At 39.8% G+C, this 27132-nt stretch overlaps 3 protein-coding genes and 1 long non-coding RNA gene across 6 annotated transcripts; 2 read left to right on the forward strand and 2 right to left on the reverse strand.

Moving 5' to 3' along the window:
* The first annotated feature begins 1736 nt into the window (after positions 1–1736).
* Positions 1737–19229, forward strand: NEK4 (NIMA related kinase 4). Of its 3 annotated transcripts, none has more exons than XM_068694728.1 (16): positions 1737–1963; positions 4359–4625; positions 5251–5448; positions 6114–6221; positions 6871–7025; positions 7709–7850; positions 8680–9105; positions 10305–10358; positions 10572–10715; positions 11489–11629; positions 12017–12083; positions 12471–12577; positions 13974–14062; positions 14725–14930; positions 16149–16270; positions 16924–19229. In XM_068694728.1, exons 1-16 carry the CDS (start codon positions 1871–1873, stop codon positions 17014–17016), a joined length of 2412 nt encoding a protein of 803 aa, XP_068550829.1. In that variant the 5' UTR covers positions 1737–1870; the 3' UTR covers positions 17017–19229. The 3 variants fall into 3 exon arrangements, with proteins under 3 accessions (XP_068550829.1, XP_068550830.1, XP_068550828.1); XM_068694729.1 differs by having other exon boundaries at positions 1739–1927; positions 16137–16270; XM_068694727.1 differs by having other exon boundaries at positions 1742–1963; positions 16137–16270.
* Positions 2108–12473, reverse strand: LOC137862544 (uncharacterized). Its single transcript, XR_011100386.1, has 3 exons — positions 11745–12473; positions 10564–10702; positions 2108–3009 (listed from the first exon to the last, which is right to left on the reverse strand). It is a non-coding gene; the product is annotated as an uncharacterized lncRNA (long non-coding RNA).
* SPCS1 (signal peptidase complex subunit 1) lies at positions 18500–20807 on the reverse strand. The gene is made up of 4 exons (XM_068694732.1): positions 20648–20807; positions 20170–20229; positions 19783–19869; positions 18500–18684 (listed from the first exon to the last, which is right to left on the reverse strand). The coding sequence occupies exons 1-4, from the start codon at positions 20681–20683 to the stop codon at positions 18571–18573; spliced, it is 297 nt and encodes a 98-aa protein (XP_068550833.1). The 5' UTR covers positions 20684–20807; the 3' UTR covers positions 18500–18570.
* Positions 20775–26627, forward strand: GLT8D1 (glycosyltransferase 8 domain containing 1). Its single transcript, XM_068694731.1, has 9 exons — positions 20775–20935; positions 21025–21123; positions 22182–22398; positions 23123–23240; positions 23772–23856; positions 24015–24127; positions 24666–24832; positions 25017–25129; positions 25788–26627. The coding sequence occupies exons 1-9, from the start codon at positions 20920–20922 to the stop codon at positions 25976–25978; spliced, it is 1119 nt and encodes a 372-aa protein (XP_068550832.1). The 5' UTR covers positions 20775–20919; the 3' UTR covers positions 25979–26627.
* The last annotated feature ends 505 nt before the right edge of the window (positions 26628–27132 follow it).

The following is a 27132-nucleotide window of genomic DNA, read 5'->3' on the forward strand; positions in this document are numbered from 1 at the left end:
TTCTGTATAGGTGACTGATGTGAGAAGCAAAGTTGTGTTTTTGCAATAGAAGGTGGTTTTGCAGTGGAAAATTACACTAACCGTGCATATTCAAACATGATTATGTGGCATAGCAGTGGGGAGTATGTTAAGCAGATAAGGGGAAGGTCCCACTGTCCCAAAATAAGGAGGATAGCTAAGAAAAACAAGATGAGGAGTATAAAATCAGTGAAAACAAAAATCATGGGCCCTCTAGTCACAAGAATGAAAAAAAAAAAAAAGGAAAGAAAGGAAGAGGAGGAATTAACGGTTTGTCAAATAAAATTGTACATATATGGTACAGAAGGGCATCAAGTAGGTTGGGAACCTGTCATACTCAGCCAGTGAGGAAACGGGAGAAAACAAGTGTCAGGTAAGAGGAAATATAAGGTTATGATAAACTTTTACTGTGCACTTCTGCTTGCAGGACACCTGCCATTGCAATTGTGAATAAAATAGCCAGGCTCTGCAAAGCACTGGGGAGAAGGGAGGCTACCACAGACACCTCAGACACATGATACTTGTACTGTAGTACCTGTAGTACTCAGCCAGTGAGGAAACGGGAGAAATCAGGTGTTGGTAATAGGGAATATAAGGTTATGATAAACTTCTACTGTGCACTCCTGCTTGCAGGATGCCTGCCATTGCAATTGCGAATAAAATAGCTTCACAGAAGATCCTGTCTGAAGAAAATTATTAAGATTTTTCTCACAACTGATTTTTATCTTTCTGCTCTAGACTCACCCCTTTTTCTGGACTAAAACTGTGTACCTTCCTAAAGGCTGTCACTGCCTCAAATTTATCACAGCTGTAACAGGGTGCGCTGTCCCATTTATGCTTCTCTTCAAAAACTACCTTTTGTAATCCTGCATATCACTCAGGCACCCACTTCTGGTATCGTTATTTGACACACATCCTAACTATCCCAGTAACTTAAAAGTTAATGCTTTCTTACTTGTCCTGAAAAAGAAAATTATCCTGGCTGAAACTCTGGTCCAAGCTCGCAGTTCTTGCATCTCACACAACTGATACCCATTTTCAGCCTTTGGATGCAAGGTCCGTTTTCTTTGTTATCTTGACAGAGTTAATTCTCCATCTTCTGTTTTCCTCTTTTGCGTTACATGAAACACAAACTTCAGGGTCTGTGAGGTAAATTTTCAGTAATAATAATAGAGGTAAAATAGCACAGTGTCAAATTTTAAGAACTAAATTTAACTAGACATGTGAATGAACCAACAACTGAAATTTACAGAACTGACTGCCAGCAAAACCCATCAATTTGCCTTTTGCTAGGTCAGGCGGTTACTATGGCAGGGGAGGCTTTGGTTGTGTGCTGGCCTGTATGCTAATGGCAAAATTAATTTTCCTTCCTATGCTGAACAATGGCATTCAGCCTTTCCCTTTGCCCTGGGGTACTTCTATTTTCCCTGCGGTTAGCTTTTTGAGGTGTGAGAGGAACACTAGGCAAGAGGGCACTGAGCTCCTTTTAGACCACTCTGGAGCTTTCTCAAGCAAGTCTCCATCCCATCCGAAGGTGACGTGGTGGCTCTGTGGGGCAGCTGTGACCAGGCAGCCCAGCACTCAGGCAGCACACTGCTGATCCCAGAGCACTGTTACTGAGGGACCAGCTTTGCTCCTCACGTTTAAAAAGCGGCGAGGCGAGCCTCACACATCCCCCAGACCCCCCTGCCCGCTCCTAAGATGGCCGCCCCACCCGCTTCCAAAATGGCTGCGGAGCACTCGCCCCGCGGGGCGTCGCTATGGCAGCGGCGGGCGCGCTGCCGGCCGGGCGGGCCCGGGCGGTGGCACCGGGAGCTGAGGGGACCGTGGGCGGTGGTGTGGCGGCGGGACCATGCCCCTGGCTGCCTACTGCTTCCTCCGGGCCGTGGGGAAGGGCAGCTACGGGGAGGTGAGCCTGGTGCGGCACCGGCACGACAGCAAGCAGGTAGCGAGGGGCCCGGGCCCGCCCTGAGGGGAGCGGGGGGCTGGGCCTGGCTGGGTTTGCTCCCTTTTGCACCGAGGATTTTAGTAAAAGTTCAAAGAAGACGGTTGGCTGTTTTTAATGTAAACAAACATAATAATCTAAAAGTTTATTTTATTTTATTTTTTTTAATGCCTCATTTTGGGGAGAAAGACCTTCATCTGGTAGTCAATTAAATACACGCAGGTCTGCTTAGCACAGAGTACAGGAGGTTGCTGCTGGCTTTTTACTGTTAACTTCTTCTCTTTGAGACTTGGAGGCGTGACAGAAATAAAAATGATAGCAAGGATGGAAAAAGCTGGCGTTGGCTTTCCCTAACAGTCAGCTCTGCTGGAGGAATACAGGGCTTGTGCTCGCTGTATTGACTGCAGCAGAACCCAGCAAAGTTTTGGTCATGGCCCAGTTAAAGCATAACATTTTGTTGCACACGTTTTTGTTGTGTATTTGACATAAATCTGGCTTGCCTGGCCAAAAAGGTTCGCAAGAAACTGCAAGAGGCTAAAGAAATGGGGATGATGAGCAGCCACAGAGCAGTACAACAGAAGCCTCAGGTGTGAGCTTTGTGCCCGGGGTCTGGCAGGAGGTGCTGGGAGAAGCATTTGTGCAGATCAGATCCTTTTTGGGGGAAGCCAGGGAAGAGCCGGGCACTCAAAGGCAAATCCCTACCACCAGGGGGCTGGTGGCAGTGAGGGCAGTGCTTGCTCCCACCATGCCCAGTGTGGTGTCCTCAAAGGGCTGCTAACCTCACTGTCCCAAAAGTAAACAGTACCTGGAGGTGACTTTCTGCTGTACGCAGGTCCTTGGATTTCAACTCTTTGTCATGCTGATCGTTAACACTGGCAACAGCCTCGCTTCCTTATCGTTGATATTTACTTAAATATTTAAACTTAAATATTTGATGCATTGTCATGTGTCTTATCTTGTGCCAACAGTGCTTTTATAAACATTTTTTTCTCCAGCAGGATGAGCAGGATTTTTAGTTGTCACTTGTGCAGAATGTTATGTGTTCTCTGAAATAAATTATATTTCATTCAATTGTACTTGCTGTTAGATGAATGTTGGTTTTTGTTGAGGGGATTGAGTGGCCCCGAGTGTTTAAAACCTTAAAAAAAAAAAAAAAAAAATCCAATTTACAAATAATTTGGTGTCAAGTAAGGCAGAAGAGCATTTCAATAGATTTTGTGGGAATCTTGCTAGGGTAATATCTTAATTGAACCAAATACTGGCAATGTCAAATTTTGTTACGCTTTGTGCATGCTTTTTGCAATTTCGTCATATGTAGTCTGGAGACAGAATGCTGAAATAAAGCTATAAGCTCTTGCTTTCCATCCCCAAAGATAAGCTTTAGTTGGCTTGTCACATAGAACACAGTAGTTGCAAAATTTCTATTTTATTTTAAACTTAGATGATGCTGTACATGATTAGTTTTGTTATATTTCCCTTTGGAGCTGTGTGTCACAAGTTACAAGAATTGAGGAGCTTGTCCAGCAGACTTCTGAAATGCAAAACCATGCTCAAAATTTGGAGGTACTGTTGCTTTCTGCATAATTGGTTCCCTTGCTGTAGAGGGGGCAGTGCTCATCAACTGTGATTAAATGTGCTGGACTGAATAAATAGGGCCCACCTAGGAAGTAGGTAGCCTAAGCATTTGAATTAAACAGAACAGAAATTGAGTAAGAAAGTATTATTTTTAAATGTTTTGAAATGAAAAACTCTCAAGTAAGAATGGGGTCAGGTGTATATACCATGATGTGGCTCTTCCATGAGAAGCTGATTCCCTAGAAGTGATTACCACAAAATTAACATCAGAAACGTCAGCCCTAAATATTGGTGCTGTGTATGATTTGTATGCACCATGGATCTTATTGCCTTATCTTTGGCTTCAGCAATACTTTTGCTGAAATCTGAAATTCTCTGTGAATTTTTGTTGTAGTTTATACTAGGGAGAATAAATAGCAGCTTTCATGAGACCTTTTGGCTCTTTCAGTGTGACCAAGGGGCTTCCTTCTGATTCATTTATTTTTGAATAAGTTTATACCTGCATATACAGAACCTCATAAATGCAACAGATAGATAGTATGGTTATCTGATGCCTAGGGCAAGTTAAACCTAAATTACGTATGCTTTCAAGCGTGGGGGAAAATATATATATACATGTACATATTTTTTTTTTCAGAGTAATTCTAATGGTACCAGCCCTCCTGACTGCCTCTCTGCTTGCCCCATTTCCGTTTGTGATGGAAGTTTTTCTCCTGTGGTTCACTGTTTTGAAGACTTTGCTTTAGATTTGGGAATTTCCTAGAGCTTCTACATAGTAACTTTCATCTCTGATGATGTTATCTTACAATTTTTTTTACAGTATGTCATCAAAAAGTTAAACCTTAAAAATGCTTCCATCCGGGAGAGGAAAGCAGCAGAGCAAGAGGCACAGTTGTTATCCCAGTTGAAGCACCCAAACATAGTTGCCTACAGAGAGTCCTGGCAGGGGGAAGACGGACTGTTATATATTGTTATGGGCTTCTGTGAAGGAGGAGATCTGTACCACAAACTCAAGGAGCAGAAGGGCAAGCTTTTGCCAGAGAGTCAGGTGGTGGAATGGTTTGTCCAGATTGCAATGGCGTTGCAGGTAAGATACAAATAACTTCGTTATTTTAAGATTTTAAAAAAATGTCTCCTCCTGCATTTAAAAATTCCACAGTTAGGCTACGCAGTTTGAATTCAAGTCTGTCTGCGTTAGCATCTAAGTACAATGGTTATTAGTACATTGAACATGTTCATAGGGCATTTCCATCAAATTAACTTAGTATTTTAGGTAAGAATTTGCTATCACATGTTATTTGTGCATCTCTTTATCACAGTAGACAGTAGTAACCTCCACAGTGTTTGAAATCATGGATTAAATCATGCCTGTTCTTGCTTAATGTAAGTCTTTTTCTTTTAGACAACATCACAATGTATTTTCTGCCAAAACTTTGTACTAAAGACTAAGCCATGTTTGTCAAGAAATGGAGGTAGCAGAAGTGTGTTAGAGTTTGAGCCTTAGCCTTACATTTTTATTTCCTTTTTTTTTTTCTGGTGCGTCGGTAATACCGCATTCTACACTAACAGCAGTCATTTTGCTTTTATAGGGATATTTGTGTCTTTGCTGTGTTTGTTTTCCCTCTTTGACTCTCATAACTTGATTTTAATTTTTCAGTGGAGAAACACATGTGTTATTTAACTCCATCTATACTTTTTTCTTTCCCTCCCAGTATTTACATGAAAAGCACATTCTGCACAGAGATCTTAAAACTCAAAATGTTTTTCTGACACGAACAAATATAATCAAAGTGGGTGACCTGGGAATAGCCAGAGTGCTGGAAAACCAATACGACATGGCCAGCACTCTCATAGGCACACCATACTACATGAGCCCTGAACTCTTTTCTAACAAGCCCTACAATTGCAAGGTACAGTAAGTTAATGCAAATATTGTTTCTAATTCATTAAGCAACTTATTTTGTAATGCCTGAGGATATTACAATCCTAAGTATTATTTTTAATTTATTACTGCTTTTGACTCTTTTTAATGTCCTCAGAGAAAAAATAGGAGAGAAATTGGCATGGACCTTTATTTCTGAAACTGTGTTTGCTGCAGTGGGTGACAATTACTAGCATGTGATACGTTATCACAGCCAAGGTGTTCAGCAGTCTGCCTGGACCTATAGCATACCATTGTAAACAACACAGCTGTCTAATAGAGGCTAATATATTTTTCTAAATAATTATATAACAGCCAGGAAGCTTTATGTTCAACAGCAGCATTAAAAAAATAAAATAGAGGAATGAGCAGCGTCACTGTGAATTTAAAATAAAACAAAATACGTGCTTTAGAGCACGTATTTGTTTTTTTAGAGCACATTTTATGTGCTCTAAAGAGCACAAGATTAATCAAGATTAAAAGAGTGGGATTGAAGCCAAAAATTTACAATGAAATTTGTTCTTAATTAGTTTATTGCCATATAATAAGCCTCTTTGAAGATTTTTGAAGGTGATAAAGTATGAAGATAAAACTTCTACCTGTATTACAAAGCTCCTAAACTCCTCCCCCTCCCCCCCCCCCATTTTTTTTCAGTCTGACGTTTGGGCATTAGGCTGCTGCGTTTACGAAATGGCTACACTGAAACATGCCTTTAATGCTAAAGACATGAACTCTTTGGCTTATCGAATAATTGAAGGAAAGGTAAAAACGTGTAACATATTTTTATCAGTGCTTGGATTATCTAGTAACTTGAGACAACTGTTTCCAATTGGAAATAAATATATTGTGTGCTGCATGCAACATCATGTATTGTGTAAGACTGGTATTTCCTGGTGGTATGTGATGTAATACCAGACTCAGGAAGGAATTAAATTTTTAGATATTGCTAGGGTCTGTTACCCTTCTGTGCAATTACTGTACTAATGAATTTTCAGAGTTCTGAGATGATCGACTTATTCATTTGCTTCTGGCTTAAACGTTGTACAAAGATTTACGTCACTGTTCACATGATGGACATTTCCATGTTAGATAAGACTTATACACCAAAGCAAGAAAGACATTTAAATAATGAAATTAAAACAGATTTAATGTATATAAATCTCTTGCATCTATTCACAGAACTCTAACTGCTGATGTTAATTTAAAAAAAAATGTAGAGAACACACTTGAAATTTCGATGTTCTGTTTGATGGGTAGTTAAGTACTTTGGAATCTATCAATGAATGAGTAATTGGACTACTTATGCTGAGTATCTACCTGAATCTAACTGTTGTGCATAAATAAATAATCTAGCATTAGCCCCTGATGACAAATAAGTTAAATAATAGCAGACTTCCTATTCCTTTTACAGCTGCCACCCATGCCAAAGGATTACAGCCCACATTTGGTAGAAATCATACGAACCATGCTCAGTAAAAAGCCTGAAGAAAGGCCTAGTGTGAAAAGCATACTAAGACACCCATATATCAAGCACCAAATTTCTTTGTTTTTGGAAGCCACGAAGGCGTAAGATATTTTCATTTGAGTGTTTTTATACAAAATATTCATGTTTACTGTTATCTTTGTTTTACAACTTTTCCTATTTTTTATAGCAGGATAACGTTAGTTCTATTGTGTGTAGATGCAAACATGAGTTTCTTTAGAGTCTTGGAGAAAGAGGAGAGAGATGGAATGGAAAATAGTTATTCTGGCAAATACAGACTAAATCTGTGCAATGGTTTGGATTGCATTGCTTATTCAGAGAAAAGGGGCGAAAAAAAAGCACCAGCATTTTCAAGAAAGTGATGGGAAATACCCATCCTTCTGTATGGTTCTTTGAGGCCCTTTATTGTCTGGAAGTTGTTATACCAAGTTCCTCTTGGTATTCACTGATTTAATTATTTTTCCTTTTCAAGCTTGGTCAGTTATTTTACTGCATCCATATAGGAGTAGTCTTGGTGCTGTACAGAACAAATGTACGCTGCTGCTAGGGTCTGCATAGTGTTTGTAAACTCCTTTTATGGAGGTGAAAATGAGCACATTGTACAAGGTCTGTTGAAAAAGTCTAGTATCTTGTATTCTGTGTATGTAAGCTGTTTGGATTAGATTTTTTATTTTTTTTTTAATTATTATAAAGAAATACCTTAAGGTCTTGGTAGTGGTCGTTGACTGAGCAACTTTTATTCTTGTTTGTTTGCTTGTTTTTACAGGAAAGCAGCCAAAAGTCATAAGAAAACAGCAGATTTTAAACTTAAAGATCCTTGTTCTGTGGTCTCAGTAAAGAAAGAAACTTGTAACAGGAATGTGACACCTGAAAACCACTCCTTTGAGCGAGCCAGGAAATACAAAGTTGTAAGATACATTCCCTCCTCCCCACAAAAAAAAATCTTTTTTATGTATATATAAAAAAGCTGTGGGTCAGTAAAACTAATTGCAGTATCTTATCTGTAAGATATCAACTAAACAACATGCAGGTTTTCATTTGTGGGCCGTTATGTGAATTATTTCTATATAAATTTGCAGTTGTATTGATGTACTTAATTTTTGTATGCAGCATGTTTATAAACAAATATTTCTACATTTCTCATGAAGGATTTGAAGTTAAATATTTTTTCAAATATTTGATGACAAGTGGTAATCATTTTCAAATCTATATGGTTTTGACTGGAAAAAAAATAATTATAGTTAGACCACAAAATTATTTATTGTTGGAATTCTTTCTGGAGGTTAGAATGAATCTTACGTTGTGATTAATCTTGTGCATGCTTATTTATTTTGTTTTGTTATTTTGGAATGGCTCTGTTATTGTGGGTTTAAGCTTACAGTGTGGAAAAACTGAATGTTTGGTGGAGTAGCTCTTGAAGAATTATTGGTACTTGTTGGCTCCTTCCTTACAGAGGAGCCAAGTGAATATAACTTTTCTTTCATGGTCCTGGCGAAATGTGGGCGTATAAACCCATGCCTGAAGTACATAATCTGAAATGCAGTCTATATCTCTGTAAAAACGTGGGTTGCAGCATTTTTGAAGCTCTTAATCTGTAATTGATGATAATTTCACTACAGTTCACATAAATTAGTATGTTAATGATGTTCCTCAATTGTTTGGAATATACGTTCTTATGTGCATAATGCCCAAAAGGTAATTCTTATTTTTGTTTGTTTGCTTTTCTTGTAATTCTAGAATGAAGAAGACTGCATCATCAAATATAAAGCCACTAAATTTTGTGCCCCAGAGAAATCACCTGTTGAGTTGAAAACAAAACCAAGCAGTAATGATTCAAACAGCCTGGGAGAGTCTTTAGCTACAATCAGTGAAGTGAATATTGATATCTTAACATCTGAAAAGGGGAACTATGAAATTGAGAAGTGCAGCAGTGATCATATTCCTGAGAATAATAAAGCAAAATATGTAAATGTTCCAGGGAATTCTAAAATAATATCTAGTAGTCCACCAGTTAAGGCTGATGGACTACAGAAAAAAACAAAGCAAGCTTTTAAAGCAGAAAGTGCTGTGCCTAAGCTGTCGTCTCTTGCTGCTGTAGAAGAAGATGATGATACTCTGAGACTCCTGCAGCCCATATCAGAAGACCAAAAGCAAACTGACCTGGTAATGCCTTCATTCTTACATAGACTTTGAACTGGATTTAACTAATTGTCAGCTGTTACAATGGAGGGAGTGGCTGCTCAAAATAGTTTCCTGTCCAAGTAGGATGCTGATGATGCAATTGTTGGGATGGTTTAAATAGTTGGGAGCCTTGACTTCAGCTTTGAAAAGGCAACATGGTGGAGGAGTTTTAGGCTTACATCTAGATGAGGGAGATGCTGTTTTTACAAGGAACTAGAATTTTCTATTCCAGCTGAGAAAAGAGGTGTCAAGAATAGTTTTAGGATATCTTTGTTCTGTGTTCTAAGTAGGCCTGGCTAATCTCTTGAGCTGGTCCTGATCTGGATGGGCAACTGGAGTAAACAGCCAAATAAGTGGGACTCCCAGAGGCTTTTCTTTTGCATTCACAATTGTTTTAGTACATTCACTGAATGGTTTGGATAGTTAAATGGGTAGACTTAGGCCTAAGGTGCAAAGAGAACAGAGGACGGATTAAACAGCTCTTAGAGTTGCTTCCTGATTTATTCCACATACTCTTTCTCCCCCTTTCACTTTTTTATAGTCAGACACTTAACGAAATGTTGAAGAAGGCTGGAAAAAAAAAGTGAAGGATGAGGAGTGGGAGAGAGATTGAAGGCAGACAGGTGATGAAGAGATGGGAAGAGGCATAAAAGAAAGGAGAAAGGAATGGTGATATGGAAATCTGGAAGATTTTGCTTGCCTGCTTTCTTTCCTTTCTCTTGAAGGCAGGATGTTTCCTGATGTTCTTAATTTCATTTATTCTTTCACTGTTTATGAAAATGTTGGTGGTTTGTAAAATCAGTACGTCTAAAGAAATGTCAGCTTCTTTCTAGGCTTCTGTAGTGCTGTTCTTTAGATAGTAACTGTCACAGAAATGCTGGCTAATTGTTTTTAACCTGTACTCTTTTCCAGTGTTAAAGGGGTCTTCTGAGACAACTAGGAAAAGTCTTGATCTCATCCTACTGAATCTCTAAAGTATCAGTTATAAACACAGCTCTTTCTCTCATGTCTTATACTTTGGATTTAAAGGTCTTACGTCTGTTCCTCTGGCTGTACAGCTGTCACTTCTGCATAGTCACTTGCAGCTGTTCTACTTTAGATGATGATTGCCTTTTCTTTACCTTTTGATCTATAAAATTTTCATACACACTTTTCTAATGAGAAATCATTATCTATTGCAGAGTTTGGATTCTACTGAAAAACTACTAGCACCATTTGTTCCTGTTGTAATTCAGGTAAGTGTCCTTCTTTGCAGGTTTTGTACCTTAAAAATACTGGTACAGCAGATATTTTTTTCTGTCCGTCTGTCAAGGGTTTATTGTGATTGCACCTGTGATATGTTAAGTTGGATGTAGTCCAAGTAGTAAAATGGCCTGTACTGATTTTTTTATATCATTTTTATTTTTTAAGAAGTGCCTACATTTTGAAAAAATACTTTACCTTCTTAGGATGATGTCTGTCATGGAGCTTCAGGAGATGCTCAGGAAAAAATTACTTCTCAGTTACAGCCTCATAGTTCTGCTCATGAACCCTCTCTCTCACGGCAGCGACGGCAGAAGAAAAGAGAGCTAGCTGAAGTCTGTTCAGAAAAGGTGCAGAAAATAAAGATGATAAATCTGAATTCTCTCTCCTTGAAGACTATTTTACTCTTTAAAAATGGTACTCTAAAAAAAAAAGTGTTTTATGCTGTTCTTGTTTTATGTGCATCTGTGTAATTTCACTGATAATGAAATGCAGAACACTCAATATGTCCTTTATGAGCAGCCTTTGAAAACCTCAGCAAGCCTCACAAGTGTGGGTTGGGCACATCAGATGGGTGCAAGGGAACAGTGAAGTGTTGTCTTTGCCTTTGCTGCGCTACAGTTTTTTCCTAGCAATTTCTGCTGGGACTTCCCAGGATGTTTGTGACTATAAAATACCCAGCAGTACATTTGCTGGCTGTTCATACAAGGCCGCTTGTAGCAAGCAGAAGACTACTAGCACTTTAGACAAGACACATGTAAAGGCTGCCCTAGGCTTATGAGTGCAAACTGTAAAATGGAAATGTTGGCCCTTACATGTGCACCTAAGACAGGTCTCCTGTGAGTGCTTCCACAAGGAGCAGAGAAACTTCTTTGTGGAAAGGCATCATATGAAAAATAGTCTGGGAGGAGGGGAATGAAATTTAGGGATGGAGAGAAGGGAAGTGGATGCAAGCAGAAGTGTAGAGAGGGAGAGATGAAGTTAGGAGTTGTGAAGAGAGGTATCAGTAGGATCCCAAACCTCTGTCATCCAGCCTTATAATGCAAGAATGTCTTCTAGTTTGCAGAATACTTTAACTTTTAATTAAAAACAACTATAAATTCTTGCTTGTTTCTCTTTCAAGTTCAGAGCAGCTGCTCATCAGCCTTCACCTTTTCCCTCCAATGTGAATACAAAGACAGTACAGAGATGTGCAGAGGAGTATTGTGCTGAAGTCTCTGAATCTGTAAACAGCACCAAAAACAGTCAAGTTGCCATTTCAAAGGTTAGTTCTAAATACGGTGTCTAGTGACACCATATTTTTGTCTCTCATTGCTTTTGAGCAGATTATTCCTGGAGCACATGCACAATGAGTAAAGAAATAGATAGTAACTTCCTACCTCATGAGACCATCTAGTCCATATTGGATGAGAGGCTTCTGTGTTGAACAAGGGAGGTCACAGGCTTCTTTTCTACAGTGTGCATTAGTCTTGTACGCTAAGACTGTTTTATAACAAATAATACAGCATTTGTTAGATAATCAGAAGGTCTACTCTAGTAGGTCTTCTGCATCAGTCGAAGGAAGCTTTTTTTTGTTGTTGTTTTATAGCTGATAGATAACCAAAGCCATTGTGACAATTGCTAATTACTGTCAAATTAACTTATTTTAAAGGAGCGGCCCTTGTCAGCAAGAGAACGAAGGCGGCTAAAACAGTCTCGGGAAGAGATATTTCCCTCTGGTAATTTTAATGTTTGCATGTTAGATCAGCTGATAACTTCTCTGAGAAGAAATTCTAACTTGCTGTCAGTTCTTCACTAACATCTTGAGAAAGATGCACTACGGGTGTTAGTTCTGTGTCAAGTAAAACATTCTGTTAACATCTCTGTATCCTTCTAATTCTTATTTAGTTGTGTTTGGTTGTGCCTAGTGGTGACAACTTGTATTTGAAATGTATGTGAAGCACAGAATATACACCTTTCAGATAGAAGCTTCAGTGTTTTCTGTTAGCAGACTACCTACCTGCCTGTCTTTTCCCACGTGATAGACTTTTTCTTGCATGAGCATGAAACGAATTCTAAATACAAGCAGCTAAGTTATAAATACTGTAAAAATGTCATCCTTTCAGTGATTCCAGCAAGACGAACAGCAAATAGTGCAGTAGTTGAAGGAAAATCACAAACGGAAAATCATGTTAAAGTTGCTCAGTCCTCATCAGATCCCAGTATTTCTCAGGTAAACTGGGGTCATCTGCTTTTGAAATATGTCAACACAGGCACAATTCGGGAAGAAAAATAAAAGAAAAATGTCAGTCGATAAGAGTGCACATTTCTCTGCATGTATTGCTTTATATGGCCTTGGGTACAGTATAGATCTGTAATCTGCCTTTTTGTTTGGCTAGTTCAGCTTAAAATTCCAGGCCTGCTGTGCATTTTCACTCCACTTGTGAGATCCCTCAGTCTTTGTCCCTCACAGACAGGGCTAACTGTTCTGGACTGTCTGAATTGCACTGTTTGTTTCTGTTTTTTTTTTTTGGTGGTGGTGTTTTTTTTTTTGTTATTTATTTGTTTTGGTAGGGAAAAAATATATTGAACTGTGTTTTGGTTGTAGATGAATCACCTATTTTTGTTTAATCTTAGGAACACGCTACCTTTTAGCATCATACATCTAATTTTGCTTAGGTAGTAGTGTTTGAACATTGCATTTTAATATGCAGTCACGTTAAGTGGATATGTTTATGTGCTGAGAATAAGAAATTGTTGCTAAAAGAAAACTATTTAGTTTATGTTGCTATCGGTGTTGTCTGATTAAAATGTCTTGTTTTAACATCATGAATATGTATTAGGCAAAATCTTCAACATCTGGGGAATGTTATTAACACTCATAGTTGTAAAAGAAATTTTATTCTTAAATTCAAAGTCTAAGCTTTATTTTTCTCAACCCAGCACTTGCATGGAAGGTGTTTGGCGTGTTTCATCTGCATATATATGCTTCTAACTGATACTGAAATGCAAAACTTGATCTGCATTCACAAACTGATATTATATAAGTTTAGTATGCACTAGTTGGATGTGCGTATGCTAGTGATGCTTTTGTGTGTGGTGCTGTGCACTCAACAGAAGACTGTAGAGACAGAAGTGGTTAAAGTCACCTTATATATATCCCTTGCATATAATATATATATATATATATGTATGTATGTATATATTTAGGGAATGCTGGAAACTTAACTAATAATAATAAAAGTATTTAAAATCTTTGTGTTAAAGACCAATAGGTGGGCTAAGGATAATGAATATATAATATAGTTGGCTAAGAACTGACAAGCATATGTGATTGAATAGTTTTAATAGAGGCACTTGGTAAAGCACTTAGTTGTTAAAACTGTATGACCAAGTAAGCACTCTGTGAACAAATAAGCATTTCATAAAGTTTGTTCATGATGTCCCGTGTATTAGCTTGTTTTTAAAAGCAAAGGTTACCCCTGCTGAATATTATCACTCTCACTGTCTGTAAAAGTACTTTATTGAAAGGGTTCTTTTCCATGTAAAAAAGTAGTTCATGCCATATTGATAAAGTACTTCTGAAAATTAGAATTCTTGTCTATCTCTTCTACTCTCTCTTCATGTAGAAAAACAGAGTGGCCCATTGCCTTTCTGATGAGGAGTTAAGCTCTTCCACAAGCTCTACAGATAAGTCTGATGGAGATTCCAAGGAAAAGTAAGTATTTGGTGTAATACTATGCAAGAGTTTTATCTGCTGTACTGGGCCTTGACTTGGAATGGGGAAAAAAAATTGCAGGCATTACTTTCACAATTTATCTCTACATAGTGCTTCTTCGAGCACTATGATACATAAAGAAAACAAACTTCATTTGATTGTTGTCCTTCTGTGACAATAAACTTTTTGTGCTGCACATCCTGGGATACGTGATTGTGAAGCTGTTTTTTTGGCAAATGAGGCTTCCCAGGAAACCAATCTTCCAGCATCAAAGGGCATGTTACTGTCAGGATCCTTTAAAAGCATGGTGCAAAGGTGTCAACATGTTTCCTTTCCACTGTGAATGAGGCTGAAATAGCTTATTTCACGTTTTGTCAATGTGAGCAGCTTCTTCAAGAAATCTTATTCATTGCATTACCACGAGTGCAGCTATGCTGGCAGCAGTAGCTGAAAGGATTGTACATTTTTGCTAGATTGTTGGATTCTGATCCATTATTAGCTGAAATACTACTGATGCTGCTGCTGATAAAATGGCATCACAAGAAGTAATTTAACATGGAATACGTAGCAGGACCTCAGTAAACTTACTGAAAATCTACTGAATGCAAGGTGGAAGCTGCATCATACAAGTACTGAATTACATCTCACTTCTCCTTTCCTAGAAAAAGCAGTATGAATGAAGTGAATGACTTGGTGCAGCTAATGACTTGGACACTGAAAATGGACTCTAAGGAGAATTCTGAACACTGTGTAGCCTCGACTCCAGCCCCAGAATTTAAACTTCATAGAAAATACCGAGACACTTTGAATTTGCATGGAAAATCACCTGATGAATCAGAGGAATTCAAATTTCAAGAGATTCCTTCAGGTCTGTTGGTCTGTTACTACTTTAAATGAATGGTTGGCTAATTGAAAACCTGCTAGTAGGCAACAGAAGGCAATCAATACACTCTTACTACTTCCAGATATTAACAGCTTTCTAAATAATTTTGTGTACAGAACCGCTCTAGTTGCGATTTACTTGCCAATGAAAGGAGTGTGATCGATCTGTGTAATTATTAATGAAGAGAGAAAACTGACCTGCAATACAGTTTCTTCAATGTGACTTGTGCTGATGTTCAGTATTTTGAAATAAGATTTTTAAGACATTCTGTAGTAAAACTGCTTTGTGAATTGTGGATAAAGCTGAATTGCACATAGAGCACAAGTCAGCCTTAAACACAGTGAAGGGTTGTACAACAATAGAATTTCATTCTTATTGAATTATTATTAAAATATTTGGATGGTATTCTACTATTAGAGAATTTTTTGAATGAAAAATATTTTGCACAGGAACCACCTGAAATGAAGTTAGAGAGACCTAATAGTGTGCATCATGCCTGCTGTGACTGCGTACTGTCTAGTGTCTTAAGAGCTAGCATCTGAGTGATGCACCACGGTTATTGATTGTTATTTATCTACACGAGCAGAGGGCTGGAGCACCTCTCCTATGAAGAAAGCTTGAGGGAACTGGGCTTGTTTAGCCCGGAGAAGAGAAGGCTCCGGGGAGACCTCATTGTGGCCTTCCAGTACATGAAGGGAGTCTATAAACAGGAGGGGGAATGCCTGTTTAGATGTGTTGATAGTGATAGGATAAGGGGGAATGGTTTTAAACTAAGATGGGAGACTTATGTTAGGTATTAGAAAGCAGTTTCTCACTCAGAGGGTGGTGAGGCACTGGAACAGGTTGCCCAGGGCGGTTGTGGATGCCCCATCCCTGGAGGCATTCAAGGCCAGACTAGATACGGCTCTGGGCAGCCTGCTCTGGTGGTTGGCAACCCTGCTCAGAGCAGGGGGGGTTTAAACTAGCTATCTTTAAGGTCCTTTTCAATCCGGGCCATTCTATGATTCATTCTGTGTTCTGACTAGCTAGCTATATGGTTACTTCATGCAAATTGTCAACTGGTCTTCTGTGGTAATAGTGTTGTCCCACATTCTTCTAGGCAGAGTATGAAAACTGAGTACAGTGAAACTAATTATTACTGCAGCATTTTTTAAATTTTAGTTTATTTTTGGTAATTATTATTTTCTGTAGATGTTTTATCAGGTCCTGAGAAGATTAGGAGATTGGTTGAAATCCTGAGATCTGATGTGGTGCAAGGATTGGGAGTGAAACTTCTTGAGAAGGTGTACAGCATTATGGAAGAAGATGATGAAGTCAAAAGAGAGGTGAATGCCTTGCCTATTACTTATCTGGGTTTATAAGAAATTAATTTTGATCACTCTTTTTCCAAAAAGTGTTTATATACTCACTGGCAGACAAAGACCTAAGAATACTGTAATTTTCAATCTTAAACAAATTTGATTCTGAATATAGACCACCTTCAATTACACATTCTTCAGGAACCATAGGAGCTTTAGAATTGTACCATGGTCCCCGAGTTTGTGGAAAATGAAAGGGACGTGAGTCATTCTACTCTGATTCTCCATTAATGATTTCCTTTTGAATTGTAATTTTGTCTTCATATTACTTGCACGATTTCCATTATGTCCAAAGTGAGAAAGTATTTAATACCTGTTTCTAATAGAGGTCAGTGAACAATACCTCTACCTCATTCAAAACTTACTGCATGGGTAAATACAACCACGCAGCCATGTGATTTATATGTAAAATTGTTAGGTGGGATTTAGAACATCTTTTGCCTTCAGACAACAGACTCTTTTTCCCTTTTTCTTGCCTTGCCTCTATGTAGTAAAACTTTACCTGCTGCTTTCAGCTGAATGCTTTGATTAATATTTAGTTAGTTCAGCTAATATTTTGGTTGTTCCTGCTTTTTTTTGATATCAGTGACTTTAGTGTTTTTTTCTTGTGTTCTAAATAGCTGCAGCTGCGGGAGCATATGGGAGACAAGTACGCAAGTTACAGTGCGAAGGCACGCCATCTGAAATTTCTTGAAGAAAATGTGAAGTTCTAATTGGAACCTTTTCCTTGGTAGTAAAGAGGACAGATTTCTATCTTGTTGGATAGATTGGACCAGCTTAAAAAGCATATTTATCCATTGACCTCCTCTGCTGGATGAACTTTCAAAAAACGTTATAGTTTGTAGTAGTATTTTTCATGTTAAAGTGAAAACCAGGCTCTCACTTTTTCAGAAGAGAAACTGTTTAATTTTTATTCCCTTAATGAAACATTAATTTTTAATAGATGCAAAGAGATGGATACCAAGCTTTGTATAAAAAGGAGCGTCAAAAAACACGATGGTTTAGTTTGAATTTATCATAACAAAAGGTTTTTGTATGGTGATATGCTAAATATGGTAATAGAAGCTATGTCAGGGCTATGGCGTAGACTGATTGATGTAATGCTTACCATCTAACAGTTGTGGAGAGTTACCAGGGAGAAACAACTATTAATTTCCATAGCACCAAAAAGCCCTGCGGGTTCTTTAAGTAAATTGCCAAGTGCTGAAGGGATGGTTGCATTGCTTTTAAGCAGTGAGCACTGCCTTTGGTTTTGAGTTGTATTGCTAAGGCAGCCCCAATGTTGGTGGAGAGCATTTGGTAACTGGATAAAGTATATCTGAAAGGAACACAGCCGTGGTTACCATGGTCCCTGCTTGGAGGAGTCCCTTTGCCTTACAAGTACTGATTCCTTTTAGGAATTAAAGTGCCCAAGACCAGGGCCACTCAGAGTGATAGGTATCTTAGCTTTTCTCTTTCCATGCACCTGGACTGTGTTGCTACACAATATCTGGGCATTGTCAAGTGAGATCACTGTTGAAAAAACTCATGTCTTTTTTAAAGGATTAAAAGGATAAAGGGAACTGAATTTGTAAAACAAAGCTTCAGTCTCCCTTGTGGGTGGTGGCACTTACAATATTTAAGCAGGTCGTGGACAATATCACAGTAAGTTACAATATTTAGGCAGGTCGTGGAAATAAGTCATAGTGGTCAAAAGGTGCAACAGCTATGGATCCCGCTGCCTAATACTTAACTAGATGATGAAGTTATGAGGTTTCAAGAGTGGTTGTATTATGTAGAGTAAAGCTGTTACTTTCTCCTCCCACATAAATTTATTTTACACAGAAAATGTCACCCTGTGCTATCCTATCCTGCAAAAGTTTCCAGTTCTTAGGATTTTTCAAAACTGTGGTGGGTACTGGTTTACAGGACTTGTTTCAACCTGGCACTACTGACAGCTTCTTTTACAAGTGGTTAGAAATACTTTTACAGAAGTGTAGCTGCATATTGTCTTCCAGCTTATGGCAATAGCTTAACTATACTTTGATTCAAGGGCAGTCTTCCTTTTCAGTAAAATACTTGAGTGAGTTGAGAACTCGCAGAGCCTCAAGTTTATCACCCCACACCCACCTTCATACTCTGAACTGATCTTATGTACTCATGACAATGTACAAAATAGTACAGAGAAAAAAAACAACCACTGAGCCAAGCAGCATCTCCTAGAGAAAATGTATTAAAACTTAAGAAAGCTACAATGTAACATCATGAAGAACCATATTCTTTAGCTTTTAGCGTCTTTTTGGCTTTCTGTCTGCTGGCTTCTTATCATCTGTTCCCGACTCCTGGACAGGTAACCACTTCAGAGGATTGCGGCGGTACATAGGCCATGGCGGGAGTGTTAGCTTAAGAAAAGGAATGACATGAAGATGTGTAAATCAAGATGCTAGAGAAGTGTTTTGTACAGCTGCTACCCAGAAAACTGTGTTGTCCTTTCTGGTAAAAACAGTATCAGTTTGTCCTAGTTTTGGCTAGTAGCCAAGAGTCCTAGTAGCTGGCATGGTGCTGTGTTTGGGATTTGGGATGAGAATAATGTTGATATCACACTGATGTGTTAGTTGTTGCAGAGCAGCGATTACACTAAGCCAGGGACTCTGCAGCTTTTTGCTCTGTCCTGCCAGCGGGCAGGCTGGGGGAGCAGTGGGAGCTGGGAAGGGACAGACCCAGAACAGCTGACCCAAACTGGCCAAAGGGGGTATTCCATTCCATCTGTCACACTGAACAATATATAGGGGTTGCTGGCTGGGGTGGGGAGGTCTGGCTGCTGGGCATCGGTCAGCGGGTGGTGAGCAATTGCATCGTGCATCACTTGTTTTGTACACATTAGGAGTAGTATTATCATTATTATTATTATTTTCTGTTCTGTCCTAATAAACTGTCTTTATCTCAACCCGCAGGCTTTCATTTCTTTCTGATTCTCTGCCCCATCCCAAAGAGGGAGAGGGGAAGGTGAGTGAACAGCGGTGTGGTGCTTAGCAGCTGGCCAGGTTAAACCACAACACAGCTTGACTTAGAAGTAACATTTCACTGAACTGGTGTACTGGGTCTGGCTGGGATGGAGTTAACGTTTTTTTTTCCCATTATCCCTTTTTTCCCTTTTAGTTAAACTATTTAATTAATAATAATTTTTCCTTAATAGTTATTTTTTCCTTTACTTAAGTTATCCTTATCTCAACCCATGAATTGTTTCTTTCCTTTTCTTCTTCCCCTCTTCTTCTGAGGAAGTGGAGTAAGAGAGTGGTTGTGATGGAGTTCAGCTGCCTAGCAAGGTAAAACCACCACAACTGGGGAAGCAGTTCAGTGTCAGGTAGCAGTGTAAAATGGCAGCACTCTAAAGTCTTACTAGCATCTGACATAAGACAAGTATTGGATTGTAAAGCAAGTTTAAGCACAGGACTTCACCTTCTGCAGCATGTATTTTCAAGTTTAGAAACCAAACTTACCAGACATGATAAAGCAACTCCAGCCATAAATATGTAGACAGTCCAGCCAAACTGTTCAGTGATGAAGCCGTAGACGAAACCAATTACCTTTAAAAATATATATATATAAATAAATCAAACTTCAGATAATCATAACATCCAAAATGTTTTTGTTTAAGTGAGGGTAAGGTAGGGAGGAGAGAGAATTAGAAAGTATGGGTCTGCCAAAAGCACACTTCATACATCTTTCTAACCTTGGTTGCAAAATTGTAGGCCAACAATGAAAGTAAAAAAAAAAAAAAAAAATTAAAAGAAGAAAAGCCTTTATCCAAACAATCAGTAAAAATTTGCTTCTAAAATCAGAAAACAAAAGTGCTTTGTTATCACCCACCGTTCTAGTATACTTACTGCAGAGACGAGAATGATTCCTTGAAAAATCTGTTCTGCTAATTTTTGGCCCTTGTAGTCCTGTGAAAAGAGACAGGTTTTGGTCAGTTACCCCAACCACAAGCCTGCGGGCACCTGCTAAGACTTCCAGTTTACATCCTGGGCTTGGCCTGAGCACAGGGTTTTGGCTCTTTTGTTCAGCTTTCAAACCGGGGTGGAATTAATTTCTTACTCTACCTCCATTTCAAGTGTAAAGGGATTAAGCTCTTCATTCGCAGCTTAGATGCAGTGCTGCATCTAGAAATGTGTTCAGGGCAGGAAAGGCAACACATTTATGTAGTGTAGTACCCCCCAGGGAAGCTGCCCGGGCCCTGCTCCATCCCTTGCAGAGCTTCCCCACACGGCAGAGGCGCGCGGCGCCTCCCTCCCTCCCCTCACGGCGCAGCCGCTCCCGCCCTCGCGCCGCTCCCCTCCGGGCCCCCGCCGCCCCCGGCCCTACCATCTCCGTGGGGATGGCGCGGCAGAAGCCCAGCATGGTGGCGGTGTGTGTGTGTTGGGGGTCTGCAGCTCCCGTTCCTCCTGCGGTCGCTCGGTGCCGGCGGAAGGCGGCTGCTGAGGTGGCCGGAAACCGGCGCCTCCCGCCCCGCCCCGCTGGCCGCCAGCCCCGGGGGGAGCCCGCTCGGCTCCGCCGGTGAGGGGCGGGAGGGGGGGGCGGTGTCACTGCCGCTGCCCTGGGGCCGGGGCCGCGTCAGCGCGGGCGGTGAGGGGAAAATGTCGCTGAGGAAAGGTAAGAGGGAAGGAGGGGGGCGGTGCACGCCGCCTGTCCGAGCCCCCCGCTGCCCCCCGTGGTGAACTTCTTTCTGTTTGAACTTGCAGCGAACGTGGCCATCCTGGTCGCGGCCGTCGTGGTGTTCCTGCTCGTCCTGCACCGCAACTTCCTGGGCCTCAGCGACTTCCTCAGGCGGGAGCTGACGGGTCCGTGGGGTTTCGTTGTGTTTCTGTCTTCAAGCGGTGACGAGCGGCGTGCTCTGCCTCACGGAGCGCGGCCGGGCTGAAGGAGCCCCCCGCGATGGCTGTCAGCCGCTCGCCTCAGAAGCTCGGACAGTGGTGCTCAGTCGCTAGGAAATGGTGCTCGTCTTCATCTGAGCCGCTTAGGTTGACTTGGCAGAGCCTTTGTGTGCTCAGGAGTCCACGTTTAAGAACTGGACATGGTCCCACAGAGCTTCTCCACATTCCCATTAACTGCTAACTCCCCGTTTGCCACCCGTTTGTCATGTTCCCCAAATTATCTGAAAATATCTAATATGTAATAATCTAATCTGAAAGGTGCCAGCACTGTTAGAAGGGTGCAGTAGCAGGAGATTAGCCACCTGTTAAATGGGATACGTATGCTGCATGGTCATACATTCAGCTGCTGATCTCCCATTCTTGTGTCTGCACAGTACGGATATAAATTCTTGCTTTTTCAGCTTAAGTAACACAGTGATCTGTGATGCTTGAGCTAAATATGGTCTGTGTGTAATGCCTGGAGAATCCCCCAGGGGAAAAAGAAACAAACTCACAACAGTGTTGTTAATGAAGAAACAAATTCTAAACTGGTTTCTAACAAAGAGAAAGTAGAGGGAAAACAGGGAAGGGAGATGTGACTGGAAGGCAGTTAGGGTAACAGGAGGGAGAAATTAGTGATTTATAGATGTGGCAAACAGGACCAAAGGTAAGCACGGGCTACTCTAGCTTAAGCCTTGCTCTAGTACCTCGTTGTGCAACATGTGAGTATTTAGACTAGTTTATATGCATGTAGTTTATCTGCAAGCGTGATGTTTTCAAATATATTAACAAATTCCTGGATTCTCCTGGGTGGGGGCTGGTATTTAAGCATTTTAATACTGGGGTGTAGTAGTCCACATTCCTCGACCCAGCCATCCAAGTGCTTGTATAACAGTAATAATTGCAGGCATTGGGGATTTTAGCATGGTGATAATTTCTGTGTTTCATTCATATAAAACGTAGGTGATGCCATTTTTATTCCACAGATTCAAATCCATTAGGACTTCAGCCTATAGACTTCATACCTGCAGTTCCCCAGAGACTGATGGATGAAAGGAGTGATAAGGAGATTGCTGTGGTCATTGCAGCATCAGAGGAGAGGCTTGGGGGTGCGATTGCAGCCATGAACAGTATTTATCATAACACCAAATCCAATGTGGTTTTCTATATTGTTACACTGAACGATACTGTGGACCACTTGAGGTAATGATTTTTTCGTTAGCTCCCCATGGTACTGTAAAAGTCAAGTATTTTTGAGAATAGGAAGAGCTGAATTTGCTTGATGCTGCACTCCTCTAAATTGTTTGCAGTCCTATCTGCTGCTGCTTATTGCATCTTTTTGACAGGGCTGCTGACAAGGCTGCAGTCATTCCTACTGGTAATGTTTCAAGGATGGAAAAAGAGACTACTTTTCCTGTGGAATGATATCCATCCAGCAGGGCTGGAGTTTGTTGGTGGAGGGGTTGTAAAAGTTACTTCCTTCATTTTGCCTGAGCAATGTGAATACTGGCAGTGAAGTTTCCCATTTTTGTTTTAGATTGCGCTTTGATCCTTTCATTTTCGCTCAGGTCTGTTCACACTGATAGTTTTTATGAAGGATTTGTGATAACAGGATTGTATATTTCTAGTAAAATAAGCAGTAATCTTACTGTTATCCTAGTAAATCTGTAAATCGTAGTTTATCTGTAAAGTTATCTTACCTTTCATGTGTCACAACTGTTTAGTATGCTGATAGTGGACATGCCCCTACACAGGACATGTCCCACACAAGATACCACCACTGAAATCAGATGCTGATAATATTCTACGTCTGTGTTTGCTGGGTAGGGAAGTTACTGGCCAGATCAAGATCTTTTGATTGGATGTCTTGTTTTTCATTTGATTTTTGTCTCATTTAACAAAATCTATGCTTCTTTTGTGTTTGCAGGCTGTGGCTAAGTAACACTGCTCTGAAAAATTTGAGATACCGAATTTTGGATTTTGACCCTCGTGTCTTAGAAGGGAAGGTACAAGTGGATCCTCAAAAAGCAGACCCCCTAAAACCAGTAAGGATGGTGTTGATTACTCTTTACAATTATTAGTTACAAACAATACATTTTGATATTATCCTTCCATGGCTTTTGAACCCAACTTTGTTGGCATACAATAAATCTTTTATAATTAAGTTCCTAAATTTCAATAAGGCTGAGTTTTTCAGGTAGTACAAGATGGTTTTAAATATCTACATATATGTGCCTAGTATCTTTCTGTGCTGATATCTCCAGTTAAACACTGCAGGTTGTGTGTCAAGCATGCCAAAACCTTTCAGGTACTACAAATATGTGTGGAAAGATAAAAAATTCTATTGGAGACCAGTCTTAAAGGTAGTTTATTGATGCACAAATTCATGGGAAACTAGGAACTGATAGAACTTGCTTATTTTAAATAACTGATAAGATATTGCTGGCTGTCTTGCTTCCTGGGTGGAAGTTGCTATATAGCGTTACTGCTATAGGTAAGTATCAGGAATACCAATTTCAAAATTTCTCACTTTTTTGAACAATTTTCCAATCTATGTATTTATTTTGCTTTCACAGTTAACCTTTGCAAGATTCTACTTGCCCAGTTTGGTACCTCATGCGGAGAAGGCCATCTACGTGGACGATGACGTAGTAGTGCAAGGTACAGGACCTTTTCTTCATGTTTTGCCATTTTTGGATTAAACTGAGTTGGAATAAACAGAGTGTTTTTATCTGCTGCAGCGATGGGCTGTACAAAAAGCCACTCGGAGATTAAACAGGGCTGCTTTTAATTTTTCTGTGCTTATTTTCATTTTTCAGATGATATCCTTGAACTTTACAACACTCCACTGAAACCTGGACACGCAGCTGCGTTTTCAGATGATTGTGACTCAACCACTAACAAAGTTGCTGTCCGTGGAGCAGGGAATCAGGTTGGTTTCATTCTGACTCAGTCATAACAATGTTGTAGATCCCAGGCTTTGGAACCAAGCGCTTGGTTTTAATATTCTTGAGGGTTGATTTTGAAATGCAGTGAACCTAAAGGTGTGAATACATGTGTACCTACTGAAATCAGTTGATTCTGATGTTTGTGTTACAAGTGATGCCTGGTACAGTAATTTAGGTACAGTAAAAACACTGAGTTTTGGCTGTGCTTTACAATGGTAGTGGAACAGTAGAAGGTCTTAGAACACCAGAGGAAGATTTTTTTATTTGTGAATGTATGAAAAGTACTTGTTCTGGGACTGCTATTGTTTCAGGTTGTAGACATTAATACCATGCAACTTTCCTTGAAGTGTGTAGTTTAATATTTTTAAAATGTTGGACTTACTTTCTCATGGGTTGAAGGAAGGGGAATTTGTTTTAACAACTTCAGGTTATGCTTGTGTGCTGGGAGTTGTGCAAAGTTTTTCTTTACAAAGGAATTTGACTATATTTTTAAGCTAATTTTCCGCACTCTTTCTTTTTCAGTATAACTACATTGGGTTTCTAGATTACAAAAAAGAAACCATCCGAAAGCTTGCCATGAAAGCCAACACTTGCTCTTTCAATCCAGGAGTTTTTGTTGCCAATTTGACAGAATGGAAATTACAGAACATCACTAAACAATTGGAGAAGTGGATGACGTTAAATGTAGCGTGAGTACCCTCTGAGATGGGGGTGGCCATAGGTTGGGGACTGGGCTAAGTGATGGCATTTAACTGTTAAATGAAGGGCTGCGTATCTAGCTGTGGATTCCTTTCATGCAGCTGCAAGTGAAACTCAACTGATTTAGGGCCACACAAGCGACCTTTCCCAACTCCTTTCCATTTTCTCTTCCAGAGAGGAACTTTACAGCAGAACTCTGGCTGGCAGCATCACGACACCTCCACTGCTAATTGTATTTTACAAGCAACATTCCAGTATTGATCCCATGTGGAATGTCCGACATCTTGGTATGTATGAAGTATTTTTGCAACACTTTGCCACTCCGTGTGTTTTTCCAGGTCTGTTCATCAACTCTGAGTTGATGATACAAAAACTGGATCTTTTCTTACCCTGCTTTATACCTTATGCTTTATTGAAATGCTGCTTCCCAATACCGTCTTGCATTTTGTGGGCCCGATCCTCCACATTCCTCTTTGAACTACTAGTGGGATTGTTATTGATTTTGAGCTCTCAATTTCTTGTTTCCTTTTTATTGTTTCCACGTATGTATTGTATCTGAAGTGATCCTAGGTGTCTCCTCCAAGATGAAGAGGAGCAGACATTCATATCAGTTCTGCTATTGGTAAAACCTCAAAGCTGGGAGAGCTCTTAGGTTTCATTTGAAATGAGTGATATATAGGCTGCTGAATATACTTGGTATTAAAAGGGTTTTAAAGAACTTGGAATTTAAAGCAGTACATTAAAATATATACAGAGACAGATCAAAGTAGTCTTCCATTGCATCTGATCCTTTTTTAGTTTGCCATGACTTCTGCCTCCCATATCACCTTTTTCCATAAATGACAAGAATTCCTGTTAAAATCCTTTGTTTTGAAGTTAAAATATCACATGCTGGTTTTTCCTGCTGCCTTTATTATGGCACTAATGCTTCTTTTTCAATAAAAGGGTCTAGCGCTGGAAAAAGGTATTCTCCTCAGTTTGTGAAAGCTGCCAAGCTGCTCCATTGGAATGGACATTTCAAACCATGGGGAAGAACAGCTTCATACGCTGAAGTGTGGGAGAAGTGGTATGTCCCTGATCCTACAGGCAAGTTCAGCCTGATCCGGAGACATTCGGAAGCCTATGAAGCAAAGTAGAGAAAATTTGAATAACTGATGGCATTTTCTCAGGAAACTTCAGGAGCCAAGCAGATTTTTTTAATTATTATTTTTTTTAAAGTCAACTTTGTGTTATAGAGCAGTCCTTGCCTTCTGGAGCACAGGGAGATGCACTTACTCATGTGCTGTTCCAAAGGAGACTCACTTCTCTTGTGTGACTGAAGACGGTACTCCAGCAGAAGGCAAAACTAGCACTTCTGTTAGGTCATTTGTGTGTTGTACATTCTTCTGCTCTTTACTACAAGTCTTCTGGGGGGATCGTTGTGTCAGCTATGTAAACAAACAGTTCCAGAAACAAGATAGAACTTCATCTGGAGCTTGCACCATTCAAGCATTGCACAGGAACATACTGTAATTAAGAGCAGCTTGGTATTTGTTCTGTCTTGTTGTTGTTATCCTGTGAAATAGTTTCATCAGCAGTCGGTTCTTGCATGAAAACTGCTCCCAGCCATTTCTGCGTAAGCCTGTCTTGCACAATTTTGGAAAACTGAATCTTGATTTTTGAAAGATGAATAATTTCAAGTATTATTTCACTATGCAAAATGGTTTTAACTGCCAGTAAACACTAAAATATTCTCTGTAAAGTGGTGGAGAAAATGTTCAAAAATAAAAGCTACTGTTAACATGAGTCAAACCTCAGGTACCTGACAATATGATTCTTGTCGTGGTCTGATATATGAAATGTTTCTTTTGCTTAAGTACAGTGTTAACTGAATGAAGTCAAAACCGATTGATCTCACCTTTGAGAAAGCACTCGTAAAAGTGTGCAAAGTATTTATTTCTAGGGTCAGGCTGTATGAAATAGATCAGAATTGTTACTGTTAAGAATTTCCACATTTTTTTCTCAAGTGAGCATGACTGTGCCATAGAAGTTTCTCCCACCGTGTCCTTCTGGGTCTGATCCTCTGAAATCACTGAGCGAGATTGCTGTGACCTTTGGCAGCCCATCTGACTTTTCTGTAGGTAAGTAGTTGTGTTTTTTTATTGCCTTTATGTTTGAATACTGGTTATTATTAGCTAGTGTATCCCAGCAGCTGCTGTGGCTATTATTCGATGCAATGACGTTTGAATTCAAGTTCTCATGTTTATTCAGTACTACTGCTTGTGAACAGGTATAAGATGTTATGGGTAAA

The sequence above is a fragment of the Anas acuta genome, chromosome 11, assembly GCF_963932015.1.
Source record: "Anas acuta chromosome 11, bAnaAcu1.1, whole genome shotgun sequence".
Classification (NCBI taxonomy): domain Eukaryota; kingdom Metazoa; phylum Chordata; class Aves; order Anseriformes; family Anatidae; genus Anas; species Anas acuta.